The sequence below is a fragment of the Rousettus aegyptiacus genome, unplaced genomic scaffold, assembly GCF_014176215.1.
Source record: "Rousettus aegyptiacus isolate mRouAeg1 unplaced genomic scaffold, mRouAeg1.p scaffold_m13_p_12, whole genome shotgun sequence".
Lineage (NCBI taxonomy): Eukaryota > Metazoa > Chordata > Mammalia > Chiroptera > Pteropodidae > Rousettus > Rousettus aegyptiacus.
In genome coordinates, this window is record NW_023416287.1 from 76644033 (window position 1) to 76667261 (window position 23229).

The following is a 23229-nucleotide window of genomic DNA, read 5'->3' on the forward strand; positions in this document are numbered from 1 at the left end:
TATACCTGAAACTAATAATAAAATAAATAAAATATTTACCCCCCCCTCAAAAAAATTGTCTGTTTACTTAATGCAATTTTGATAGATGAAATGATGTGAGAAACTGCTTCAATATAATCCAGAGTAGGTAGGAGAAGGGGGAGATATAAACAAAATAAAGTTGGTTATGAATTGATATATTTGTTGAAGCTGCATGATAGGAACCTAAAGGTTCATTATAGTGTTCTCTTTAATAAGTTTTAAGTTTTACAAATTAAAAAGAAAAAAATGATCACTCGTTTGTAAAGCTTCTAAATGATACTTAAAAGTTGATCTACTACTAATCAAAAGAAAAATAAAAGTTTATCTACTTACTCTGGTTAGTCATGCACAAATTCGCAGGTTCGAGAAGCCACCTTCTTGCTGGTAGTTACCTGTTTTCCCATCACCACAACACATACCACGCATCTTATCCACCCCTCCCCATCCCACTCCAATGGAAAACTACTGATCGGATGGACATCTTCAGTCAAACTAAATTTTAAAGTAATTTGAGTATTCTAATCATCTGACAACTATAATACAAACTGACAAGTTTCCTAAATAACAAAGTAAAATTGGACTAAGGTCAGCGTGGCAGATAGTTTTTAAGGTAGTTTTTATTTTAATAAATCTTTATCACCTTCTTGTGGAAGGCTAGTTAGATGGGGTAAGTTTTGTGAGTTCTTTTTGCTGAAAGGGAACTATTTTTGTACAAGTGAAATCTTACCTAAGGTTTCTAAAGGGAGTTTAGGGAAGGGCTTAGAGTCAGATAGAAAAAAAAAAAAAAAAAAAAAAAAAAAGTTGTCTCCCTTATCACCAATTTAAAAGGAGTAAATGCTCATATTTTAAGATGTAACTCAAGTACCACCTCATTGAGGAAGACTTCAGTGACACTCAGGTAAGCTGTCTGCTTTCTGCCTTGTCTTCAGGGTTTACTCTTCAACACAACACATGTGGGGTTGGAGGTTACCACCCATTGACTCAGCTAGACTAAAAGCTCTCAGAAGGCAGGGCATGAGTATGTTACATGAATCTCCAATGACTGTCAATATCTGACCATGGCAAATATATGGAAATTATCTGGTAAATGATTAAATGACTCCTAAATATCTACCCTTGTTGGTGTGTTTTTAAAATCACAATCATGTTATAAAAGACTCTCAAGGAAAACATTATTAGAACCAGTTACTGGTGTTTCTCAGAAGATCTATTTAGAATTCTAGTGATTTATTAAAGATTAGGTGAATCTAAGTGGAAAATCTATAATGATGTAAAGGTCTTTAGCTTGTGTACAAAGGTACCATTATTATGCCCACATCAGGTAGTAAATAATGACAGAGTTGCATACACTTCTAAATCCAGGACTGATGGTTTCATGAAAGTTTATTAAGTAAATGATATCAATGTTCTCATGCTTCAATAAGATCTTCATGTTTGACTAATGAAGGTAAGAAAACCAGGCACATTTTACATGGCTAAAGAGCACCAACAGGAATGTCATATTAGGTTCCTATAGTTTTTTTAACCCATGGGCCTCAAACCCAAAAGGCCCCACAAATCTTTTTCAACTGGGGCATCTAAGAAGGTGCACAATTTGTCATCAATCAATCTTTCTCCTATGTGTTTAGAAAGGTACTGACTATGTGTCATCCTTGGGAGAACTGATCATCTTCATGTATCTCATTCTCCATAGAACTTGACTCTCATGCATGCTTAGAAAGGTGAAAACAACTCACCCAAGACATGATGCAAAATGAACATGCTTTGTACACAAATTATCTGCACGCTTTTAGTTTAAAACTTTATAATATAAGAAGTACTTGACCGTGGAAGGTAGTACAGTATAACAGATGAAGAATAGATGAAGGTTTAAATCCCCGCACTGGTGACCAGCAAGGTGACCTTAGACAAAATTACTTCTCTGAGATTTAGTTTCTTCACTATAAGATAAAAATAATTTACCCATGTCATCAAATAGCACGGTAACACTGTGTAGGGCCCAGTATGTAGCGTATGGCATATACTAGCTGTACAAAAAAACTGGTAGTCTATATAGCAGGCTGTTTCTTCCTCACCTACAGCCAGTAAATTTTAACTATTATTTTAATCTAATTACAGCATCAGAATTTCATCCTTCAAATATCTATCGACCCATCATAATAAATAAGACCTGCTGCTCAAAAGACTGCATTCTAAGTGCCTCACAAACAATAACGCATTTCTCTCTCACAGCAGACTCAATATTCCTATTTTGTAAATGAGGAAATTGAGGTATATAAAAATAAATGTTAAATGCTCAGAACACTCGTTAATATTTGTGATAGGGAATACCTTTTCCCAACTACCTTTTTCTCTCTCCTCAGGAAATGAGTATCCTCTCTCCCCTTGTTTGTCCCCATCCCTGGTACATCTGATTCCGCATGTATTTACACTGGACACGTGAATCATTTAAAGTTGCTTTACCATTCTGTTTACTCCCAGTTCTCCCGTGACCACAACCCTTGTTTCTTTGTCTTGGAAAAGGTGCTTTTCACAAAGACCGTGAAGCACAATTCATCAGGAAGGAAAATCCTTTACTGAGTCACATCATTTCTCTTCTCTGGCTTTAGCATTTTACAACATGTTAAAAGGGCAGAGGCACAAGCGCACCCCTGTTCTCCTTTGTTCTGGAAAGAACGGCACGCAAGGAGCTGAGAGACTCGACGTCTATGTCTGCTTCTGCAATAGTATTCCCTTAGACTGGTCACATGAGAACTCTAGGTTTCAAAATTTCCACATGTATAGGTCTTTCCAAACCTATAATTTTATTATTGGTGTTTAAAAGTATTCTGGTTTTGTCAAAGCCACTCAGAAAGGCTTTAAGGGCTGTTAATGACACTGACACCTGAGCAGGCGATTCATTATGACACACGGACAAAGCAGAGACTGGTGACGCCAGTCAATCCTTTACTTCTACGATACATAAATCCAGTGCATTAGCCAGGGAGATATAAAACCAAGAGCAGTATCAACTGGCTATCTTAATGACACAGTGATAGGTTTTTCTAAATGGCAATAGAAACGTATAACTAGGTAACGGCAATTCCCCATGGATCTCTTGTGTTCCATGAAAGCAAAGGTATTCACAGCTTTGTGCTCTAAACTATCTTTTCATGAATGTTTGTAGAGTGAACAGACGGGGAAGGCAGAGATACAGTCTCCTTCTAGAGCAGAGGGCAGTTTGCTATCAAATATAGTAAAGATGTCCCAATGCAAAAGAAAAGTTGGGCAGGTTTGCTTAAAGCCTATTATTTACAAATAATAGGCTTGGAGTTTTCCTAAACTCAGGGTTCCTCTCCTGTAATGCAACCCACTGCCTACGCAGATGCCAACTGGCCCTTATCACACGGCCCCGTGGGCATGAACAATGATACTGTGACTCTTACTACTGCTGAGAATAAGAAACTATCCTTTGTCTCTGACCCAGAAATCTTGACTTTCTATCAGGATCTACAAAATCGTGGCAGACTAAATTGTTAGCCTGAAGTAGAGCAAAATCTCAGATCCTTCACAGCAGTCTATAGGAATGAGAACTTAAAATTTTATGGCTATCTCTGTTTAGTTAGAAATTTTCTACTGGAAACAAAATTTTCAACTAGGAGCTGTCTAAATGTTCTCAGCATAATTTTGTAAGGAAGGGCTAAACTAAAAGCCAGTCATGTCAGATTTTTCTGCAAATTTTAGCCACCTTCAAAGCACCACTGGCTGTAGGAAGTAAAGGAAGCCAGATTTTTAAGGCAAAACATTTCTCCTTCCTTTCTTGGCTACTGCTATGCCAAGATCAAACAAGGATCAGCAAAGACCAAAGGGAAACTGGAACTTCTTTACAGCCCAGGCATTCAGCAAGAACAAGTTAATTCTATCTTTTAAAAAATAAGTCACAAAAGTTTAATAGAAGTACTTACACTATAAAACCATTGTTTAAATCTCTTATCAATCTAAAATAAAACATGCTATTATTAAAAACTCTTGATCTATATTCAATGAGGTCTTCATTTAGGGAAATGTTAGGGAAAAACAGGCAAACTGATAACCCTTTTGGCAGAATCTAGAAATACTGATAGAGCAAGAAATTTTATGTAGGGATATCATCCAGATTGATTTTTAGATTAAAATTATTTCAAAAATGTTATAATACTGTAATAGAGCGTACAGACCTGCAAAAGACTTTACAAGCTATTAGTAACCCTTACAACAGTCACATGAAACAGGTATCATACATATATCACTTTAGAAATGGAAAACAGGAATTAAATAACATACCAAGATTCTGGAAACAGATTTATTATAACTTATAATATCAGATAATTCCTCCCCTAAAGAAAGAATTTCCTGACTATCATGATCTTACATAAGGTTCAAATTAAAGTTTTAAAAAATAAAACCAACATGACTATAACACTTAATTTCTAGATACAATGAATTACATCAGTCTCAAATTCAAATGTAAAAAAATCTCAAATTAAAGAGGACTTCACAGTGGTAGGCATGTTGCAAAAGCTCAATAAGTATTCACTGACTTAAAAAAAAACAAAAACAAAAAAAACACCAAACATCAAGCATTAGATGTAAAGTGATAGAGTTTCAAGCTAAAAAATATATAGTTCTTGTCCTCTTTTCCATGTTAATTTTCCAGGACAACATCCAAACACTATGTATTATAATTCCTGAACATATCCAAACCTTTGTCAACTAGCCAGTTTAAAGAAAAAATAAACAAACAAAAAGATCTTTCAGACTTTGCTGTTATAACTTTAGGTACTTCACTATATTGGCAGGAAGTTGGAGCGAGGGGTGAAAGGCTACCTTAGACTGCAGAGAACCATCTGTTTCAGAAAACCCGCAGGAGTTAAGATCCATGGTCCCAGGGCAGGTGACTTACTCTAGGAAATAACATCCTGCCAGTCTTGCTGCGATGGTGCAGTGGAATGAGCCTGGGCTTTTGATCTGGACAAACCTGGGATGGCCACTTACCAGCGGTGTTAACACCAACACCCTAAAGTGTATAAACCTCCAGACTGCGACCAGTTTTAAATGTAACGAAAAAGGACTAGTAATGAGACAATGAAGATGAAAGGTATGAATTTGTCATTAAACGAGCCTTACTTTTAATAAGAAAGTATTCCTGAAATATTATAACCAAGAGAAATAACCAGGTATATTATATAATATACCTGGTATTTGAATATTTTATATTGTGTAATGTTAAATTTATACCAACTACAAACAGACCACCTTGCTCCTTAATATTCTCATTTTTTTCAGTTCAATATATTATGTGGTTCAGGAAAAAATTCAATCCATGAAAACGGAATTCAGAGGGGACAGAAGTGAGGAAGCCTGATGTAGTAGGCCAATACTAGAAAAGTATTATTAAAAAAACAAATCGCCTATCTTTCTTTGATTCCATGGGCCATTCTGAAAAACCTTGTTCTAAAAGACGTTATTCTGAAGAGGTATAAAAAACCAGAAAGCTTTCAATAACGTCTTGCATTGTTATAAACTTCATTAGCATGGACAAGCAACAGGTTATCTGCAAAACGTGGCCAGAGATGAATCAACTTATGTGCAGTCTCAGAACAGGTGCCAGAACTAAGCGTAAAATCCTAGATGCTAGTCCATTTTCCAAGAATAAGTCACTGAGTATTTATTACAAGTCTGTTGTGTGCCTACTGAGAGCTACTCTCTGTAGAGTAATGCAAAGAGATACAAGATAAGTCTTTTATCTCCAGTAATTACTACTTGCTTAAGCAACAAGACTTGATTAAACTTTAGGCCAGGCCAGTGTGTCACAAGGTCAAGACTGAAATTCTCTCTCCCACACCCATCTCTGAGAGAAACCAAGTCACCATAGCCATATTTTCTAGCATGTGCCTTTTTCTTTTCACACCCCCCTACCCCAACCCCACGCTTGCCCCAGGAACTTGCCCGGGGACAGAATTGACAGAGACCTGGGGGCTGCTAAAAAAGAGATGAATAGGGCCAACTGGGTTCTTTCTCTTTCTAATCTGAATATGGAAATATGAGGCGATTGTGTTAGCAGCAGTTGGGTGTAAAGTAGAAAGGCCAAGGAGGTGGGGGAGGGGATGGCGAGGAGGGGCTTGACATTGCAGATTCAAGATAAAACAGAATGAGAAGAGGGAAGGAAGCTGGTGGAAAAAGCCCTACAGGAAAAAAAAAAGGTGATACCAGGAACTGTCTCGACGTTTTTCTAGTTGCAGATCACCCTTACGCCAGACAGAGGAGTATAGCTATGAAAGTGCAGGGACAGTATCGGCTCAGTAAGGACAGAGCAGCAGGTATATGTCACGCAGTAATCGAAGATTAAGAGCACAGGGCAGGGCCCTGATCACGTCACTCTAAAGGAGATTCCTCAGCTTGGGCACTACTGACATTCTGGGCTAGATAATTCTTCGTTGTCCTGTGTATTATAGTCTATTTAGCAATATCCCTGGCCTCTACCCACTAGATGTCAGTAGCAACCTCCTCCCCCATTGCAGCAACAACAACAAAAAACCAAAAAACCTTACTCTAGACATTGCCAAATGTCCCCTTGGGACAAAATCACCCACAGTTGAGAACCACTGCTCTACGGAGGTTGAATTTTACCTCGCTAGTAAAGGGAAGCCATTTCATGATTTTAAGCACAGGGAGCAATATCTTCAGATATACTTTTCAAATTGATACAGCAATGTGAAGGTTGTGGAGTGGCAAAGAGGGGGGCGAAGGCACTGGGCAGACTAACGACACAGTTTTGGTAAGTGTCATGAACACGTGAACCAAGGCAGCAACAGTGAAGACAGAAAAAAGGGTATGAACGCAAATTACAATGGTAAAGTTAGACAGAATTCCTGGGCCCAATTAGATACAGCATTTGAAGGAAAGGGCAAAATGGTAGAGAATTACTGTAGGTTTCTGGCTTGGCAATTCAGGTGGCTGTGGTGAGGGCCATTACCAAGGACAGGGGATTTAAAAGGAAGAGTGGGTTTAAAAATGAGTACGGTCTTAAACAGAATAAAAGTTTGAGCTAAGTGTGGGATACCCAGGTAGTAAGGTTAGTAGAGTTAGGGTTCAGCTAGTCACTACTTATATAGCACATACGATGTGTCAGGCCCTTTACAAGTATTAACTCATTCAATCATCACCTTATCCACTGAGATAAGACAGCAACTACTGTCACTCTACCTTACAGATAGGCAAACTGCTATACAGAGAAGTTAAGTGACTTCTCTAAGAATCCATAGCTAGTAAGTTTTGGAGCTGATATCTTAAACTCAGAATCTGTGGTCTCAACCACTACACTGTATTCCCTGCCTCTAGGGGGCGGGGGGAGAGAGATAGAGATAGAGATAGAGATAGAGATAGAGATAGAGATAGAGATAGAGATAGAGATAGAGAGAGAGATAGAGAGAGAGAGAGAGAGAGAGAGAGAGATCAGAATTATATTTGGATGGTTTCCTGCACACAAGTGCACAGTAGGTGAAGTCACAAGCATATATGTGAACTCCCAGGGAAAATGAGCAGAAAAAAGAAAACAATCTAGGATGAAATGCTGGAGAAAGTATTGTTAAACCAAAGGTGGAGGAGGAGCCAGAGGAAGGAGTCAGCTGAAGATGACACAGAGGCAACAGGGCATGTCGTAAAGGTGGGAAGCGATGCTGTCTTTGTATTAAACCACAACAATCCCTTGCATATCATCTACTTTTTATAAATGTTTTTAATTGAATTAATAACCCTGCAGTCCCAAATAATGATTTCAAATATCCATGCTTATAGCATATTAAGTCTTTACAATTGAACAAAATCCAAATCATGTTTGTGATTTTTCTACAATACTAGAATACCAAAAGTTCGTGGAAGACACATTGTCATGAACTATAAAATACCTTAGACACCATACGAAATCATTCCTTACATTTATGTCCAGCTAAGGTTTTTATTTTATTTTTTGAGATTTTTAAAATTAGTTTCAAGTATACAGTACATTGGTTAGCTAAGAAGGTTTTTGAAACCTTTATTTCCATTCTACTTTCACAGCAATGAAACACGGTATTCTGTTTTGCATTTTGCTTAAGATCACATGAAATATTGGCTTTTTTAAGTTTTACAACTGATAGATACAAAATTGAATAGTCTCTTCCTAAAAGAGGATTTAGAAAATGTGTATATGAAAACTGATTACTTCTCATGTGAAGGAGTTACTAGAGCATCTGGTGAATCTTGACTCATACTGCTATAATAAATCTGTGCATCTAAACAGTGTTTGTTATGCATTCCTTATCATATTTTACAATTCTATCCCCTAAAAACACAAACATTTAGTAGAAAATGAGTTTCCTCAAGATGCAAAAAAGCTGGGCCTCATTTCTAATTCATGACAAGTGTTTTCTAAGGGGATAAATCTTAATTTCCAGGCCCAAATTCAAAGTGCTTTCCAAAGTTTAATGTATGTAGAAATCACTTGGGGACCTTGTTAAAATGAAGATTCTGATTCAGCAGGTCTGAAGCTGGGCAGACATTCTGCATTTCTAAAAAGCTCCCTCCTCGATGATATAGATGCTCTGGTCCATACTGACTACTTAACTGTGGCCCTTGGACCAGAAGCACAGGCAGCGCTTAGGAACTTAGAACTGCATGTCCCTCGGTGTGACAAACAAAACATGCTGATATCATTACTGAAATTGATAACTCTAGAAATTTACATTGTTTCTTTTAAAATCCATTTATAGCTCATTCATTCACATTTTCTTTTTTGTTAAAAATCTGACCTTTCATCTCTATTTGCTTTCATTACCCTACATTGTGGATCTGACAGTCAAGCCCCTCCACATGAAGGCCTCACCTGGTCGTTGAAGGTTTCTCCCCTATGATCCCTGTACATACAGGTTCACAACTGAATGAGACTGGTTATTTTTTAAATACAAACCATGATCTCTTCTCACGTCTCCTCGTTTTGGTTTGCCGTGGTTAATGCTTTCTCGTATCAGTCTCTAGTACCATCTCTTTCGACTTCCCTTGCCTGATTTCTCAATGAGATGTGATCTCACTATGCTCTGAACCAACCACTCGCCCTCACCTTAGGAAATTTTCTTTCATTTTAACATTTACCACATTCTGTTATATGTAATATATTTGGTCCTTGTCTTATCTCAGCTACTAAAGTTCGAGCTACTTGAGGGCAGGAATTTTTATAACCAATTTTGATATTCCTTGCTTAACATAGTTTTTCACTACTATAATGGTAAACAAAACTCCATTAAAATTAAGTAAAGCAGTACTCCTTACTGATGATAAACCTGATTAAAATAGTCCCGAATTGCAAATCTAAATTATGTTTCTTAGTTTTCCAAATATGATTGATTTTCTTCCTTAGTCATCATATATAGAAAACCTGGCACAGTGCTCTTTTCCCCCTAATTCTTACACCTAGAAATTTTTTATTTAATCTTGCTTAATACATTTTATCAAAACTTAAATTATGTACCAGTTCATCTGGCATTTTCATGCTGAATGAGTCAAAGGTTCACAAATCAGTTGAGGAAAATTAATCTTGTAATGAAATCTTCATAAAACCATTATAAAACTCCACATACACACAAAGAAAAACAGACCACAGAGCAGCACAGATATCACTAAATTGGTCATGCTAAAATAAAGCATGGTGGTAAAGGTTAATTTTTAAGAAACCAAAGTCTCTTAGAATACCTGGAAGAATTTTAGGTATGAAGAGGCACTATGTTTTAATTATGAAGTTAGTGTTAGTCCAATGTCAGTAAACTGGACAATCTCTCAAGTATGAACCCCCCAAATAATCCAATATAATATAGTGGATCATTTTAGTTTTATTTAGCAGAAAATATCCTCTACTAAATTCTGAGGATAGACAAAGACTATAAATTAATTCTGAGTGACTGATAAAAATGAGCCAAAGTTAATAAACATCTCTAATCAATGAGCAGAAAGTGAGATTAGAGTTTAAAGTAATATGAAGTTGTGATCACCACCGATTGGAACACAAAAACTAATAGTCAAAACTGCCTTGCCCAAAAAGCAAGAATTAAAGGAAACGATCTGACTTCACTGACTTAGAAAATTTCTACTTGAGAGCCATTAATACAATCTTGAGCATCCTACTTAAAGATCGACAAGTACCCGCATATTTTTAAAATCCCTGCAAAAGACATTCATCATTTAAGTAGCTTTCCTACCCTTAAAGACCATATCTCTGGCAAAGGGTGCCTTCAGACAGAGGGGTTTATGCTGATATTGTGACAGAGAGAAAAACAGCTCCTCCCAAAATATCCACATCCTAATCCCCTGAACCTGTCAGTATGTTACTTTACATGGCAAAGGGACTCTGCAGTTATGAGTCAGTTAAAAATCTTGAGATGGGTAGATTATCCTGGATTATTTGGTCAAGGCAATCACAAGGACCCTCAAAGTGGGAGAGGGAACCAGACGAGGAAGTCAGTGTGACAAGAAGTGAGGAGGACTCAACAACCTACTGTTGCTGGCTTTGCAAATGGAGGAAGGGGCCATGAGCCAAAGAATGTGGAGCTCCTAGCAACTGGAAAAGGCAAGGAAACAGATTCTTCTCTAGAGCCTCAGAAAGAAATGCAGCCCTGCTGACATTTTGATTTTAGCCTAGTGAGACCAGTGTTAAACTTCTAATCTACAGAACTGTATAATAAATTTGTGTTAAATCATTAATTTGTGGCAACAATTGGAAACTAATATGGTAAACCGCTATAAAAATAATTCTCTAAAACAAACATAACTCCTTAAAAGGGTAGTGTGATGCTCTATAATATGCTCAGTAAATATGTTAAGATTTAGTTGAAATAAACTTGTTCCTCTGTAAAAAGCTAACATGCAAAGCTTAAAACGAGACTTATGAAAATACTGAAAGTAAATACAATTAACTTTGATTGAAAAGTTAGGTTAGAAAATAAAGGAGAACAAGGTATTTTCAACAAAAGAAGGTAATAAAAAATTAGTAGGAAAATCTGCTATTCTTTGCAGAAACCATTTAAAAAGGGACAGCCATAGTGTCCTTGTCAATAGGTCGGCCAGAAGGCAAAAATCAGGATTTCTTCTGAAGCTCATATTTACCTGATGATCCTCTGGGCAGCATACTGATGCAGAGAACGAAACTGTGCCGACATATTTGCTAAAGCTGCCAAACAATTTGTGTGAAGGTACTTGTCCTGTCAGAAAACAGCAAGTTGAAAACATTCATCAAGTCTTCTCTATATTTTAAGCAAGGTTAATTAGAAGCAAATGTAAACTCGATTGTCATTGATTTTTGAAAGTTCAGTTCCATGATCCCTTCTCTCTAATTCCAAAATCAATAAAGCACTGAAAGTTCAAAGTTTTTTCACCACTCATTTGGAAGCAACATCTGGCACAAAGGAGTATGATGCTATTTATGGTCTTCATTATCCCTACCCTGGTGAACACTGAAATACTTCACTGCAGAAATATTAATGTTTAATTACAATGTGCTGCTCCAGATCCTAATGGTTACATATAGTGTAAGCATATGAACTATAATTATCTTTCTAAAATCAAAACATTCTCCATTCTAAAACACATCTGGCTCCTAGAGTTTCAGATAAAAGATTGTAGACATGTATCTATGTTAGCTCCACAGAAGGAAATAATCGAAAACAGTTCAGTAAACTTGACCATTTCTCTGAGCTATGAATTCTGTATATTGCTTCTCTATTGACCGAACCTGAAATTTGCTCCCAGGTACTACAAATACAATCCATTTGAAATTGTCCTTTTGCTCTTTAAAGTATTCTCTTTCTTCTTTTTTTCTTTCCCAACTAAATTCATATTTTCTTAAGCTTGTATCTTCTTAGTTTGTGCTGCTTTTAAAAGGTAAATCAGTTTTATTGGTCCAGCAAAGACATAAAACATCGTATCTAAATGTGCTCCACTGTTTTTCTTTTTGTGTAAAGTATTTCTAATCATACAATCACATATTAAGAAACAGGCACTGTATATGGTACCTTAGGATCATGTAACACAGTGACTATATGCTGCTCTGTATTTTTCAACATATTTCAGGAGGATATTAACACTCTAAATAACGAGATTGCTTTCAACTATAACCTTAATTGTACTGTATGCATAAAGAAAGAAAAATAGCTATGGAATACTTACTCTTGTCCTTGTCATGTTGTATTGAATGGTTCTTATTACAACCAATATCAGGAGACTTCCCAGTGAAATTTCAGTTAAAACCCGTTCTGAATACCAAGTAATATTTTTTAATATCTGTAATGTGGAAGAAAAGTTTAAGTAAACATGACTGAGGAAAAAAGGATTGTCCATGTCTATAATTTCTGATAAGGCATGGCTTTGCTCTGAAGGTGAGTTAAATAGTATGTAAAAGTGAATTGTGAGACTTTCAAGATAGCCAAACTGTGCTGATATGTTTACTCCTCCTTCTTCTTCCTTCTTTCTTAAATACAAAAGACAAAAAGAGGTCTGGAAAACAGGAGGATATCATTAGCAGACAAAAAGGTATGACACACAGGACAGACTTAAAGAAAAACCAATCAGAGTCCAGCAGTTTGAAAGCAAAATAAGAAAATCAAGGAGCTGCCCCAAAGACCACAGAAAATCTCCATGCTTGTGTTCAGGAAAAGTTTAGAACACAAGCCAAGATCTTCAGGAAGAGACGCATCTCTTCTGCCTGGCTACTGAGCAGGAGTTCTGGTGCTCACACCTTTAGGGCTCAAAACGCAAGAACTGTTTTCTAACTTAAGAGGGCACGGTTCCACAGATTTGTAACAGGGGTATCAGAGGGAGAGAGAAACAAAGACTGGGCAACATAGCAGCCAATTCTGGGCTGCCACAAGGAAGGAGGTAAAATGCAGAAAAACTGACAGACTCTTCCATTTAGGTCACTCCTACTTCCTTTCTTCTTTACTCAGGGATTCAGTGTGCCACATTCTTTTTCATCTATGCATGAAAAAGAAAAAAGCGTCTGGGCCGATTCCTGCCTTCTCCACAAAGAAGATATGCTTTCCTGCAGAGCACAGCAGCCCTCCATCACCCGCAGGTGCTGAGGAATGGCCCACCGCCTTTCAAACAAAGGAATCCAGACTTTACTATATCGCTATGAGTGGACAACGAAAAGCCATAAAAAAGTAGTGAAATATAATAGTCTAAAAGAGTCACATGCGACATCTAATCAAGCCTCTGTTCTAATCATTAGTGTATATGAAATACAGAGGATGGAAATACATGTTAAATAACACAGTGATATAATTAGCCAAAGCCAAATATAGGAAATTCTAGTGAACAAATAACCCAGTTTCTACAACAAATAAATGGTTGTAAAAAGGAGGGAAAGGAAGAGACTGTTATAGATTAAAAGGGGAATTAAGAAGTAACTGTAGTAAGTGGACTTCAAAAACTGATTCAAAACAATCAAATCAAAAAAGATATTTTAAAGATAATTGGAGAAAATAAATTGAGTAATTAGGTATTAAAAACTATTATTGATTTTGTCGAATATGATATGGTTGTATATTTTTTAAAGTTTATGCTTGTTAAAGCGACATGTTGAAACATTTGTAAATGGTATTCCCTATATATAAATACACAATGAAATATCACATAAAGATAAAAAACAACAAATTAATAATGTAATAATACGGGTAAATTTCAGGAGCACTATATTGACTGGAAGAAGCCAACATAAAAGAGAACACACTGTAACTCAAGGAGAGGCAAAAACTAACCTATTGGGAAGAAAGTCAGACTCATACTTAACTCTGGTTGATGTGGGGTATCGACCAGGAGAGGGCATCAGGGAGTCTTCTATTAGGCTAGAAATGTTCAATAATTTGATCTGGGTGGTAATAACACACATGTAAAAAATCATAAGTTCTGCCTTCAAAATTTGTGCACTTTCTATTTACACTATTTAATGTTTTTAAAAATCATATTGGTTTTTTTACTCCATCAAAAGAGAAATAAATGACATTTTAAAAACTGAGTAAACCAGTGCAAGTATTTTTTCTCTCATGGTACTATAGCAAATATTAATATCAAGAAATTTGTATGTTTTATCCTCTTTCTACAGCATCAAGATTCTTTAAATCTTAGTTGAAATGATGGACATATTATGTAAGAAGCAAAAAAAGTTTTTTTAATAGAGCATCAGAGAAAAGAAAGATGAAACGAAAGCCATCCTGAAGACAAGAAGAAAATAAAATGTTTGTACCCAGTGAAAAGTGAAAACACTAGCCCTATCTTCCATTAGACACCACAGCAAGGATAGTGGAAGACTCTCCTGAGAAACTGATCAGCCCAAAAGAAAAGGCCTACAGAGAGCAGGATGCCCAGAAAAACAGACTATGTAGAGCAAGTTACAGCAAGTAAATTCTGCTCACCCACAGGACTGCCAATCAACTTTTTAGTGCCTTACTCCTAAATATGAACAGATAAGCAAGCATCACTAGGCATTTGCGAGAGCCTCCAATGTGGAGCAAGACCAGAGTCAAAGAAGAAAATGGAACTGAGAAAATAAGCAGTCTATTTTAATAGATTTAGAAGAAATTCTCAGTTCTGCTGAACTACTGGGAGTTGCATTAGTGATTGGTACATGAGTAAAAAACAGGGCAACAATGTGCTACAGAAGGATTAAAACATGTACAAGAAAGGAAATGCAATGATCATACACTCCATCTGAGCTAAGAATGATAGTTAACACAGTCATAATAATATAAAAGCTGAGTTAACCAAAAACAGTAATAAGATGGAAGGAGGAAAGAGTCTGTGTGTGGAAAGGGGACTGGGAACTCAGAGAGAACACACAAGATGCACAGGAAGGAGAGCTACTGACTCATCTTCCATCTTAGGAATAGTTAATACCTAAATATGAAAAATCAAAAAACAATATTGTAAGCATTTGAAATATGATCAGACCTGGAATTAGGAAAAGGACAGACAGGGAGTCTGCTATTTTTTATTAAAATGTAGCACTCTATACAAACTGCCAGTTATAAAAAATAGTCATAAGAAAAGGATGTAAAATACAGCATAGGGAATATAGTCAATAATACTGTAATAACTATGTATGGTGTCAGATGGGTCGACTTACCTTGGTGACACTTTGTTAGGAATATAAATGTCTAATCAATATGTTGTATACATAAAACTAATATAATATTCTGAGTTAACTATAATTTAAAAATAAAATTTTTAAAAATCTAGTACTTACAGATAAGTTTTATACTGTGTATATAGTACATATATTATTTTAACACAAGGGAAATACCAAACAGGAAGATTGATTTTATGGTAATGGAACTTATCAACGGGACTAAAATTTAAAGTGTTATACTCTTCTTAAACGTAAAACAATTGATTTCTCAGTTGTCTTCCCTTTGTTCCCTGTTCTTTCACTCATTCCATATACGAGGGGCAGCCCTGTTGGACAATTTCTGCCTCAACTGAAAAATGGAAATGAAATGGAGAGGAAAAATGACCCCAGGGGCAACCAAAACATTTGCTTTAATTACTAAAGAAACCATTTTGAGTTTTTAATAGTGGTTAATAGTCATTCAGAAAAAAAGCACCACTTCATAAATCTGAAGGAAACACACCATTTCTAAGTCAGGTTCTTGCAAACAGCTACCAGAAAGAAAAGGAAGAAATACTAAGGCCACAGTAAATCTTAACTGGGGACATGTCTGTTCTGTCACTCTATAACTCTGATCAAAGTAATGGGAACTTACCACTTCGTGAATGGATCTATTGAAGCCATCATCTTCTGTAAGGATCAACAATATTATAAGGGCCATGTACACATGGTGTGAGTTTCTTTCTTCAACATGGTACAGAATCTCTAGAATTGGTAAAACCTAGGGAATATAAGTTGTAATTTACTACTTCTATTACTTTATTGCAAGACCAATGTCTTCACCTTTCATCCTTTTATCTACCCTTTGCTTTTCTTTCTTACTCTTTGCTTGAACTTCATAGTTACATTTTTCTTTAGAGAAACACACACACACACCCACACCCACACACACCCACCCACCCACCCACCCCAGCCTGTGACTGAAAGTGCTTTCCATCACCCTATGTGAAGGTGTGCTGCCACATAAAGGTTGGGTTTGCAGAGACCATGCGGGCTCACAGTCAACACTTGAACTGGATAGAAGCAGGTCTGCCTCCAGCCTAGCAAGAACTTAACACACAATAAAGTATTCTCAGAAACACTGTAACTGACATTACCCCCTTAAAAGCAAAGATTATAGAATAAAAGAATTGTTAACGACAACAACAAAGTCAATCAGCACAGTGCATTTCCTACACATGATATATTTTCTAATCATAGCCTCAATATTTATTATAAAAGGCAAAAGGATCAGATAGAGACATCAGTTAAGATACTTGTCAAGTAACCTATGCAAGAAAATTAAAAACAAAACAAACAAAAACCCAAAACAAATTAACAGTCCCCAGTCCACCCTCCCACATAAAAACAAAACCTTTTAACTCTTCACTGGTATAGATCATCACATACAGCAAATGCATCCTGCATCATCTTATATATCAACATCTTACCATGGAACTTTCTAGAACAGATGATGTCACAGGCTTTCTGCTCATTGCTATCATTTCTTTTAGGATACAACATGCTCAGAATTGTTTCTGTGCTTATACGCATCCATCAGTCAATTAGCCTTATCTTCACAAGTTTTTACTTATATAAGCTGTACACTGTTCGACCCAATTTTTCTACTTAAGCCTATGTTTCCCAAATATAGTTGGTATGGAGACAGGGTCTTTCATCACATTTTTTGTCTTGTCATTTTGTCATGGAATATGCTCTTCAAATGAATTCTAATATCCCTTATTACTTAATATTTTATCTTAAACCTAAAAAAATGGCTACCAAATACCTCGTGAATCCTGCTATCAATCTGTACAGAATAGTGCCAAGGGGACATTCCTTTTGCTGCCAGTAAGCTGCTGGAATGTTAACAATTTTATTAATGCATAGTTATCAATATATTATGCATATCAAATGTAGTATTAATAGAAACATTAATGTTTACACATTAGTTATAATGGAAACCAGCCTGCCATAGGAGTTTTATCTATGGACAAAAATTTGGAACCAATTTCACTCACACTGTGAAGAACAGTGTACATTTAAGTTATGTGTGGCAACGGTACCTTAAAATAACAACACTCCAGGAATTGAGTGCAGGCAGCCCCAAAGTCTAAGCTTGTCCATAGGGATGATGGGCCTCAAAAACTGGGTTGAAAAATCACCCTTAAGCCATTCTCATCAGGAATATGCTGCTATTGTGCCTAGCTACATGAACCTAGTGGGCAGGTGGGCAGCAGCTGGAAGGAACCGAGAGGGTATAAAAATCTTCTTGAGAATGGCAGAGGGTACTTCTTAGGGAACTTGATTAGGCTGAATCATGGGCAGTGGGTGGCTGTTAAAGACCTAAAGGACAGGAAAGCTTGTCGTGCTGCTGTGTCCCCCAGCTCTGGGATGCTGCCTCTATGTGCTCTGTATCCTACATTGTAAAACTCAAACCTTTGCCTGTGTTTGGTGACATCCCCCCAACAGCTTCTCAACTTTTTTTTTTTTTTTTGGTGACATTGGTTAATGAAATCCAGTAAGTTTCAGGTGTACAATTCAACACTAAGGCACATATACATTGCATTGTGTGTTCCCCTCTCAGAGTTAGATTTCTTTCTGTCACCACATATTTGACCCCTTTTATCCCATCTACCTCCCTCGTCCCCCCCTACTTCCTCCCCTTTGGTAACCACTAGTCTATAGCTCATGTCCATGAGCTTCTCAACCATAACCTTTAAGTATACCTTCTGGTGAAACAAATTATCCTTCAAAATATTATAAAATATGAAAAACATGAAATATTTAGAATGATACTCACAAGATTTTCCATATCTGTGCGAGCCAACATGTACGTTCTGATGTTACTATTCTGATGGAGCAAGGTATACAAGAGGAGAGTTGCTTGATCAGATGTCTGCTGTTCACAGAGGGCCGTGTACAAACTGTTAAAATTAATCTGGAAAGCATGTGGAATTGATGAGGGGAAAGGGCTGTTATCTAGAATACAGAAATCACAGAAAATTAAAAATATCATATCGGTATTTTCGGGACTGTGTCTTGTATAAATAATAAAAGCACTGCTAATATGTACAATTCCCATTAATTTTGTATAATTTGCTACATTTTGAATTCGAAATTTCGCTTTATATTTTAAATTTTACATAAAAAAGAACTAATGTAAAACACGGTGACTACAGTTGCTAACTCTGTATTGTATAACTGAAATCTGAGAGAACTGAAAGGTTCTTACCAAAAAAAAAAAAAGGAAAAAATTGGGCAATTTTCTCTATACTATCTAAACTATAGATTTCCAATGATTATAAATATATGTGCAAGTACCACTTAACAAAGTGACTTTTCATCCAAAAAAAAGACAAATTAAAAAAAAACACTAAACTAAGTCACGAAGTTTGACCTCATTACTATTTTTGTATTAATATAGGTGAATTAAATCAGCTATACAAATATGAGATAAAATAAACAAAGCTATGTGGCAAAAGGCCCTCTAATAAAACAATTTAACCATGACTTTGAGATAGTTTGTTACCAAAACTAAACGACCACCAGTCCTAAATAAAAATATCGAGAGACAAAGAACACAAGAGTTTCTACGTAAAACAAAAAATCGTCTTGTAAGATAGGGTTAAAAGGCTGCCTTGAAGGTAAGTTAAATTTTTTGAGTGAATATTCATGGCTGAAGTATTCACTGATGTCAGTCCATTTATGAAGAAAATAGATAGGATAATATATAATTTGGCCAGTTTTAAAGTAATATCAAAATTACTGTGTTCAACAATAGCTTCTATAATAGAATAAACCAAACCTAAGAATTATCAGAAAACTTCTATAAATTTTTTGTTTAAAGGAAAACTTAAAATTAATCAACTGTAACTTTTTGTTGTTGTAGAACTTCTGTTTCATAATCATAAACTTAACTCTACAACCCAGCTAGACTTGGAGGTACAAGGAAGAGCCAGAACTCAAAGAACCACAGCGAGAGCAGAGATTATAATAGGGTGTTCTGAGCAGGTGGGATGAGGCACGCTCTCGTGAGCTACAGAAGGAATGGTGTGGTGGTTAAGATAAAACAAGTCAAACTTATTACAGTTGTCTACACTCAGCAATGATGATCTTCTTGCTGGTCTTGCCATTCCTGGGCCCAAAGCGCTCCATGGCCCCCACCATATTCATGCTCTCTTTCACCCTGCTGAAGACCACATGCTTGCCATCCAACCAACTCAGTCTTGGCAGTGCAGATGAAAAGCTGGGAACCATTTGTGTTTGGTCCAGCATTTGCCACGGACAAGATGCTAGGACCTGTATGCTTCAGGATGAAATTCTCAACATCAAATTTCTCCCCATAGATGGACTTGCCACCTGTGCCATTATGGTGTATGAAGTCACCATGCTAGCACATAAATCCTGGAACAATTCTGTGAAAGCAGGAACCTTTATAACCAAATCCTTTCTCCCCAGTACTCAGAGCACGAAAGTTTTCTGCTATCTTTGGAACTTTGTCTGCAAACAATTTGAAGGAGATGTGGCCCATGGGCTCACCGTCAACGGTGACGTTGAAGAACTTGGTTGGGTTGACCATGGCTGAATACCACTGGCTCTGGAGCAGCAGTGTCTGCAAAGCTGCTAAGATACTTTTTTAAGTAGCCTCACTGGAATGGTGAAAAGCATAAATCATGGCTATATTGGGAAAATTCTTGATATCCCATAACTGATACAGCCTCTTTCTTACAGTTAACTAGATTTGCTTAGAAACTGATGCAAGCAAGGCTGGGAAGTCAAAAAGGAAGTAAAGATAGGTCAATTACTTTAGAGAAAATTATAAGCTCATCAGAAAAACAGTGGAACATGACAATATAAAGATTTGATATTTTAATGTGTTTTGAAAAGTAAGCACCAAGATTTAAAAAAAAAAACAAAAACAAAAAAAAACCACAGAACCACTATCAAAACAAAAACAACAAAAAAAAACAATTTAAAAACACTGCTTTGATGTTTCCAAAGGCTGTGCTCTTATGGAAAAAAAATGTGTGCAGTCTTTGACGGCACAGTCCTGTGCCTCTCAGGCTCTCCTTTCTAACCTTTACATCTATGAGAAGAACGCATCTAAAAAACATCTTCAACTTTACTACAAAGTGCCCTCGTTTTTCCTGCCACATTAGAATATAGGTTATTTTTTCAATCTTAACCTTGCATCTTTGACACAAAAAAAGTTTGTTTTATGTGACTGACTTCATATTTTTGCAAAGGATGGCAAACAGAAAATGTTGCACATACTATGAGTACGCAAATAGAACCTACGGAAGACTCAGTGGAGGAAGATTGTAAATACACTACATCTCTTTACAATGGAAGCAAAGTAACATGTTCACCAACCTGTATTATGCCTGACTGCAGGAAGGTTCAACCCCAAATAGGAACATTTGGCCAGAGCAGCAAAAATAACAGCAGTAGGTAGCACATAAGGAATACCTGTTACGTTGCAAAATCTGAGCTAATCATTTTAAAACCTTACCTTGCTTGGTACTTATACAAATCCCATTAGTGATATCATCTCCATTTTACAGACAAAGCCATCGAGGCTTACTATGATTAAGCAAACTGTGAAGGGCCTCACAGCTGTGAAGCGACAGAAGTGTGGCAGAAAGTTAGGTCTGCTGGATTCTAAAACTTACTTTCTTAATCATTACACCACATTGTCACTAAGAAGAGTATAGTAATGGGAATAGAAAATATTAGATACAGTAGTTTTCATTTTTTTAATCTATCGAATTATTAGAGACTCCCTATTTCCCCACGAATAATAATATGAGAATTGGCAAAGCCACAACTAACTGGCACACTCGTCCACTGTCTGTAAGAAGCATGTTAGGACAGCTCTGGAAAGAAACAAGGCAAAGAACATCAGAAGTCTTAGAAATGTCCCTGCTGATTAACTGCACTTCTTACCCATCTTAATTATATTAGCGTTGGATATGTCTTGATAATTCAGCTACCATATTAATCTTGCCTTCCAGTATAATTATTTGATGAAAGATTACTGCTTCAGCATAGAACTATCTGCTCATGCTCTACTTCAGAGTTTGGCAAATTACAGCCCACAGGCAATCCACCACCTGTTTTGGAAATAAAGTTTTACTGGAACCAGCCAATGCTCACTCTCTTATGTATTATCGATGCTATTTTGTGCTAAAACACCAGAGATAAGAGGTGGTGACAGAGGGCATATGAACCTGCAAAGCCACCTGCCCCTTTGCAGAAAATGTCTGCTGAGTTCTGTTCTACTTTTTAGTTCTATAAAACTCTAACTAGATATAGACTTTGAGTGAAAATTTTCAAACAACCTATCACTTGAAGTTTTCCAGGTTAATTTTTATCTCTAACAGGTGAGACAGGAGGATCCAAATTAAGCACATGCTAGCTTGGTTATCTCTGAAATAAATGTAAATTTAAATGTGTATAAGGAACCACAGCCCTCATCTAAGATTTAGAGATGAGAATATAGACAGAAAAATCTAAGTCTCATCTTTAACAAATATGAAAATATACAAATTGACAGTCATCTCCACAACTATAAGACAATGAATAACATGAAGTAAATAATACACTTTCCTCATTAGAAAGAATATTCAAAGAATAAGGTACCACGGACCTTGTGTATTCTTAAAGGACATGATAGCCTGTCTGTAGGGGTTTGGTGCGTCTGTAGCATCTGTCAGGTTGGCCAGCACCAGCAGAAGCAGGAGACTCTGGTTGGCCAGAGGGGAAGACAGTTCTGGAGCAGCAGCCGCTTTGCTGCCCACACCTCCCAGTGTGAAGACGGTCCAGAGTCCAGCTTGAGAAGAAAACATACAGTTAAGTTGTGCTGGGACTAGTAAGAAGAATATATTTCTGTATAATATTCAATACTTTTTCATGTTTAAAAGTTTGAAATAACACTTTTTTTTATTATGAAAGTAAAACAAGTCTATTATTTGGAAACTCATATTGCCAAGGATATAAAAATTTTAAAGACCATATTATTGCCTATTCCCATAATTCCACTGCCATAGATAATCACTATTAAGTTTCTAATAATATTTTTCTGTATTTCTTTGTATCTCAAAACATATACATAAGAAATTTTGATGTATGGCTTTATTATACAAATATATTTGAAAACCTAAGCAAATATTAAAATATCTAAGAAAATATAAAATACCAAAATTGACCTAAAAGACAAAAGGATGAATGGACAAAGAACCTTATAAGACTGAAACACAGAGTTAATAATTTTCTCTAAAAACAAACCAGGTCCAGATTATTTTACAAACAAATCAACCAAACCCTCAAAGTACAAACAATTCTCATATTATAAAAGCAGTTCCAAAGTAAGGATATGAATCGTACCTACACAACTCATTTGACAAGACCAGAAAAACCTTCTCGATAAGGAAACTGGAAAAAGTCTGCATTTAAAACAAAATAGAAAAACAAAGAGAGATTTTTTGGAGAGCCTAAATCAGGGAAAAGATGAAATTTTGTAGAAAATTTTGTTAAAAGAATAAATGCTTTATGATCAAGAAGGGTTTGTCTCTGAAATGCAAGAATAGCTTACAATTTAAAATTTTATTTATTTCTCTTCATTTAAACAAGATAGGGAAAAGAAAATAAGGCAATCTCAATAGATAGCAAAAATTTTAAATTAAACTTAAAACTTATTCTTATTCTTAATTTAAAGAGAAAAAATTATTACAAACTAAAAAAGAAAAAATCCTATCTAAAGTTTATCTAATCAGAAATCCACAGTGGTCAACCAATGGAAGAATTTCCATTATCACCAACATCAGCACTGTACTACTGCTGCTCCAAGCAAAAGATACTAAGGCAAGAAAAAAAAGACCAATGAAAAAACAAGGAAAAAAATTTCGACACTTGCAAGCAATCTGTTTGTGCACTGTGGGTTTGAGGCACTTGAAATGTGGCTATGCATGTGGCTGTGCAGTCCAAATTGCATTTTGCTTTAAGTGTAAAATACACACTGA

At 36.2% G+C, this 23229-nt stretch overlaps 1 protein-coding gene and 1 pseudogene across 5 annotated transcripts in view; both read right to left on the reverse strand.

The window, feature by feature from the left end:
* DYM (dymeclin) overlaps positions 1-23229 on the reverse strand; it is a 257018-nt gene that overhangs the window by 138975 nt on the left and 94814 nt on the right. For 4 of the 5 annotated variants that reach the window (XM_036230028.1, XM_036230032.1, XM_036230029.1 and 1 more), the window contains 5 exons: positions 21858-22040; positions 18009-18187; positions 15822-15947; positions 12232-12345; positions 11173-11267 (listed from right to left, as the gene is read on the reverse strand). In XM_036230028.1, the coding sequence (XP_036085921.1) occupies positions 11173-11267; positions 12232-12345; positions 15822-15947; positions 18009-18187; positions 21858-22040 (697 nt within the window). The remainder of the gene's footprint in view (positions 1-11172; positions 11268-12231; positions 12346-15821; positions 15948-18008; positions 18188-21857; positions 22041-23229) is intronic. The other variant, XM_036230030.1, reaches the window with a different exon arrangement.
* Positions 18295-20599, reverse strand: LOC107504696 (annotated as a pseudogene).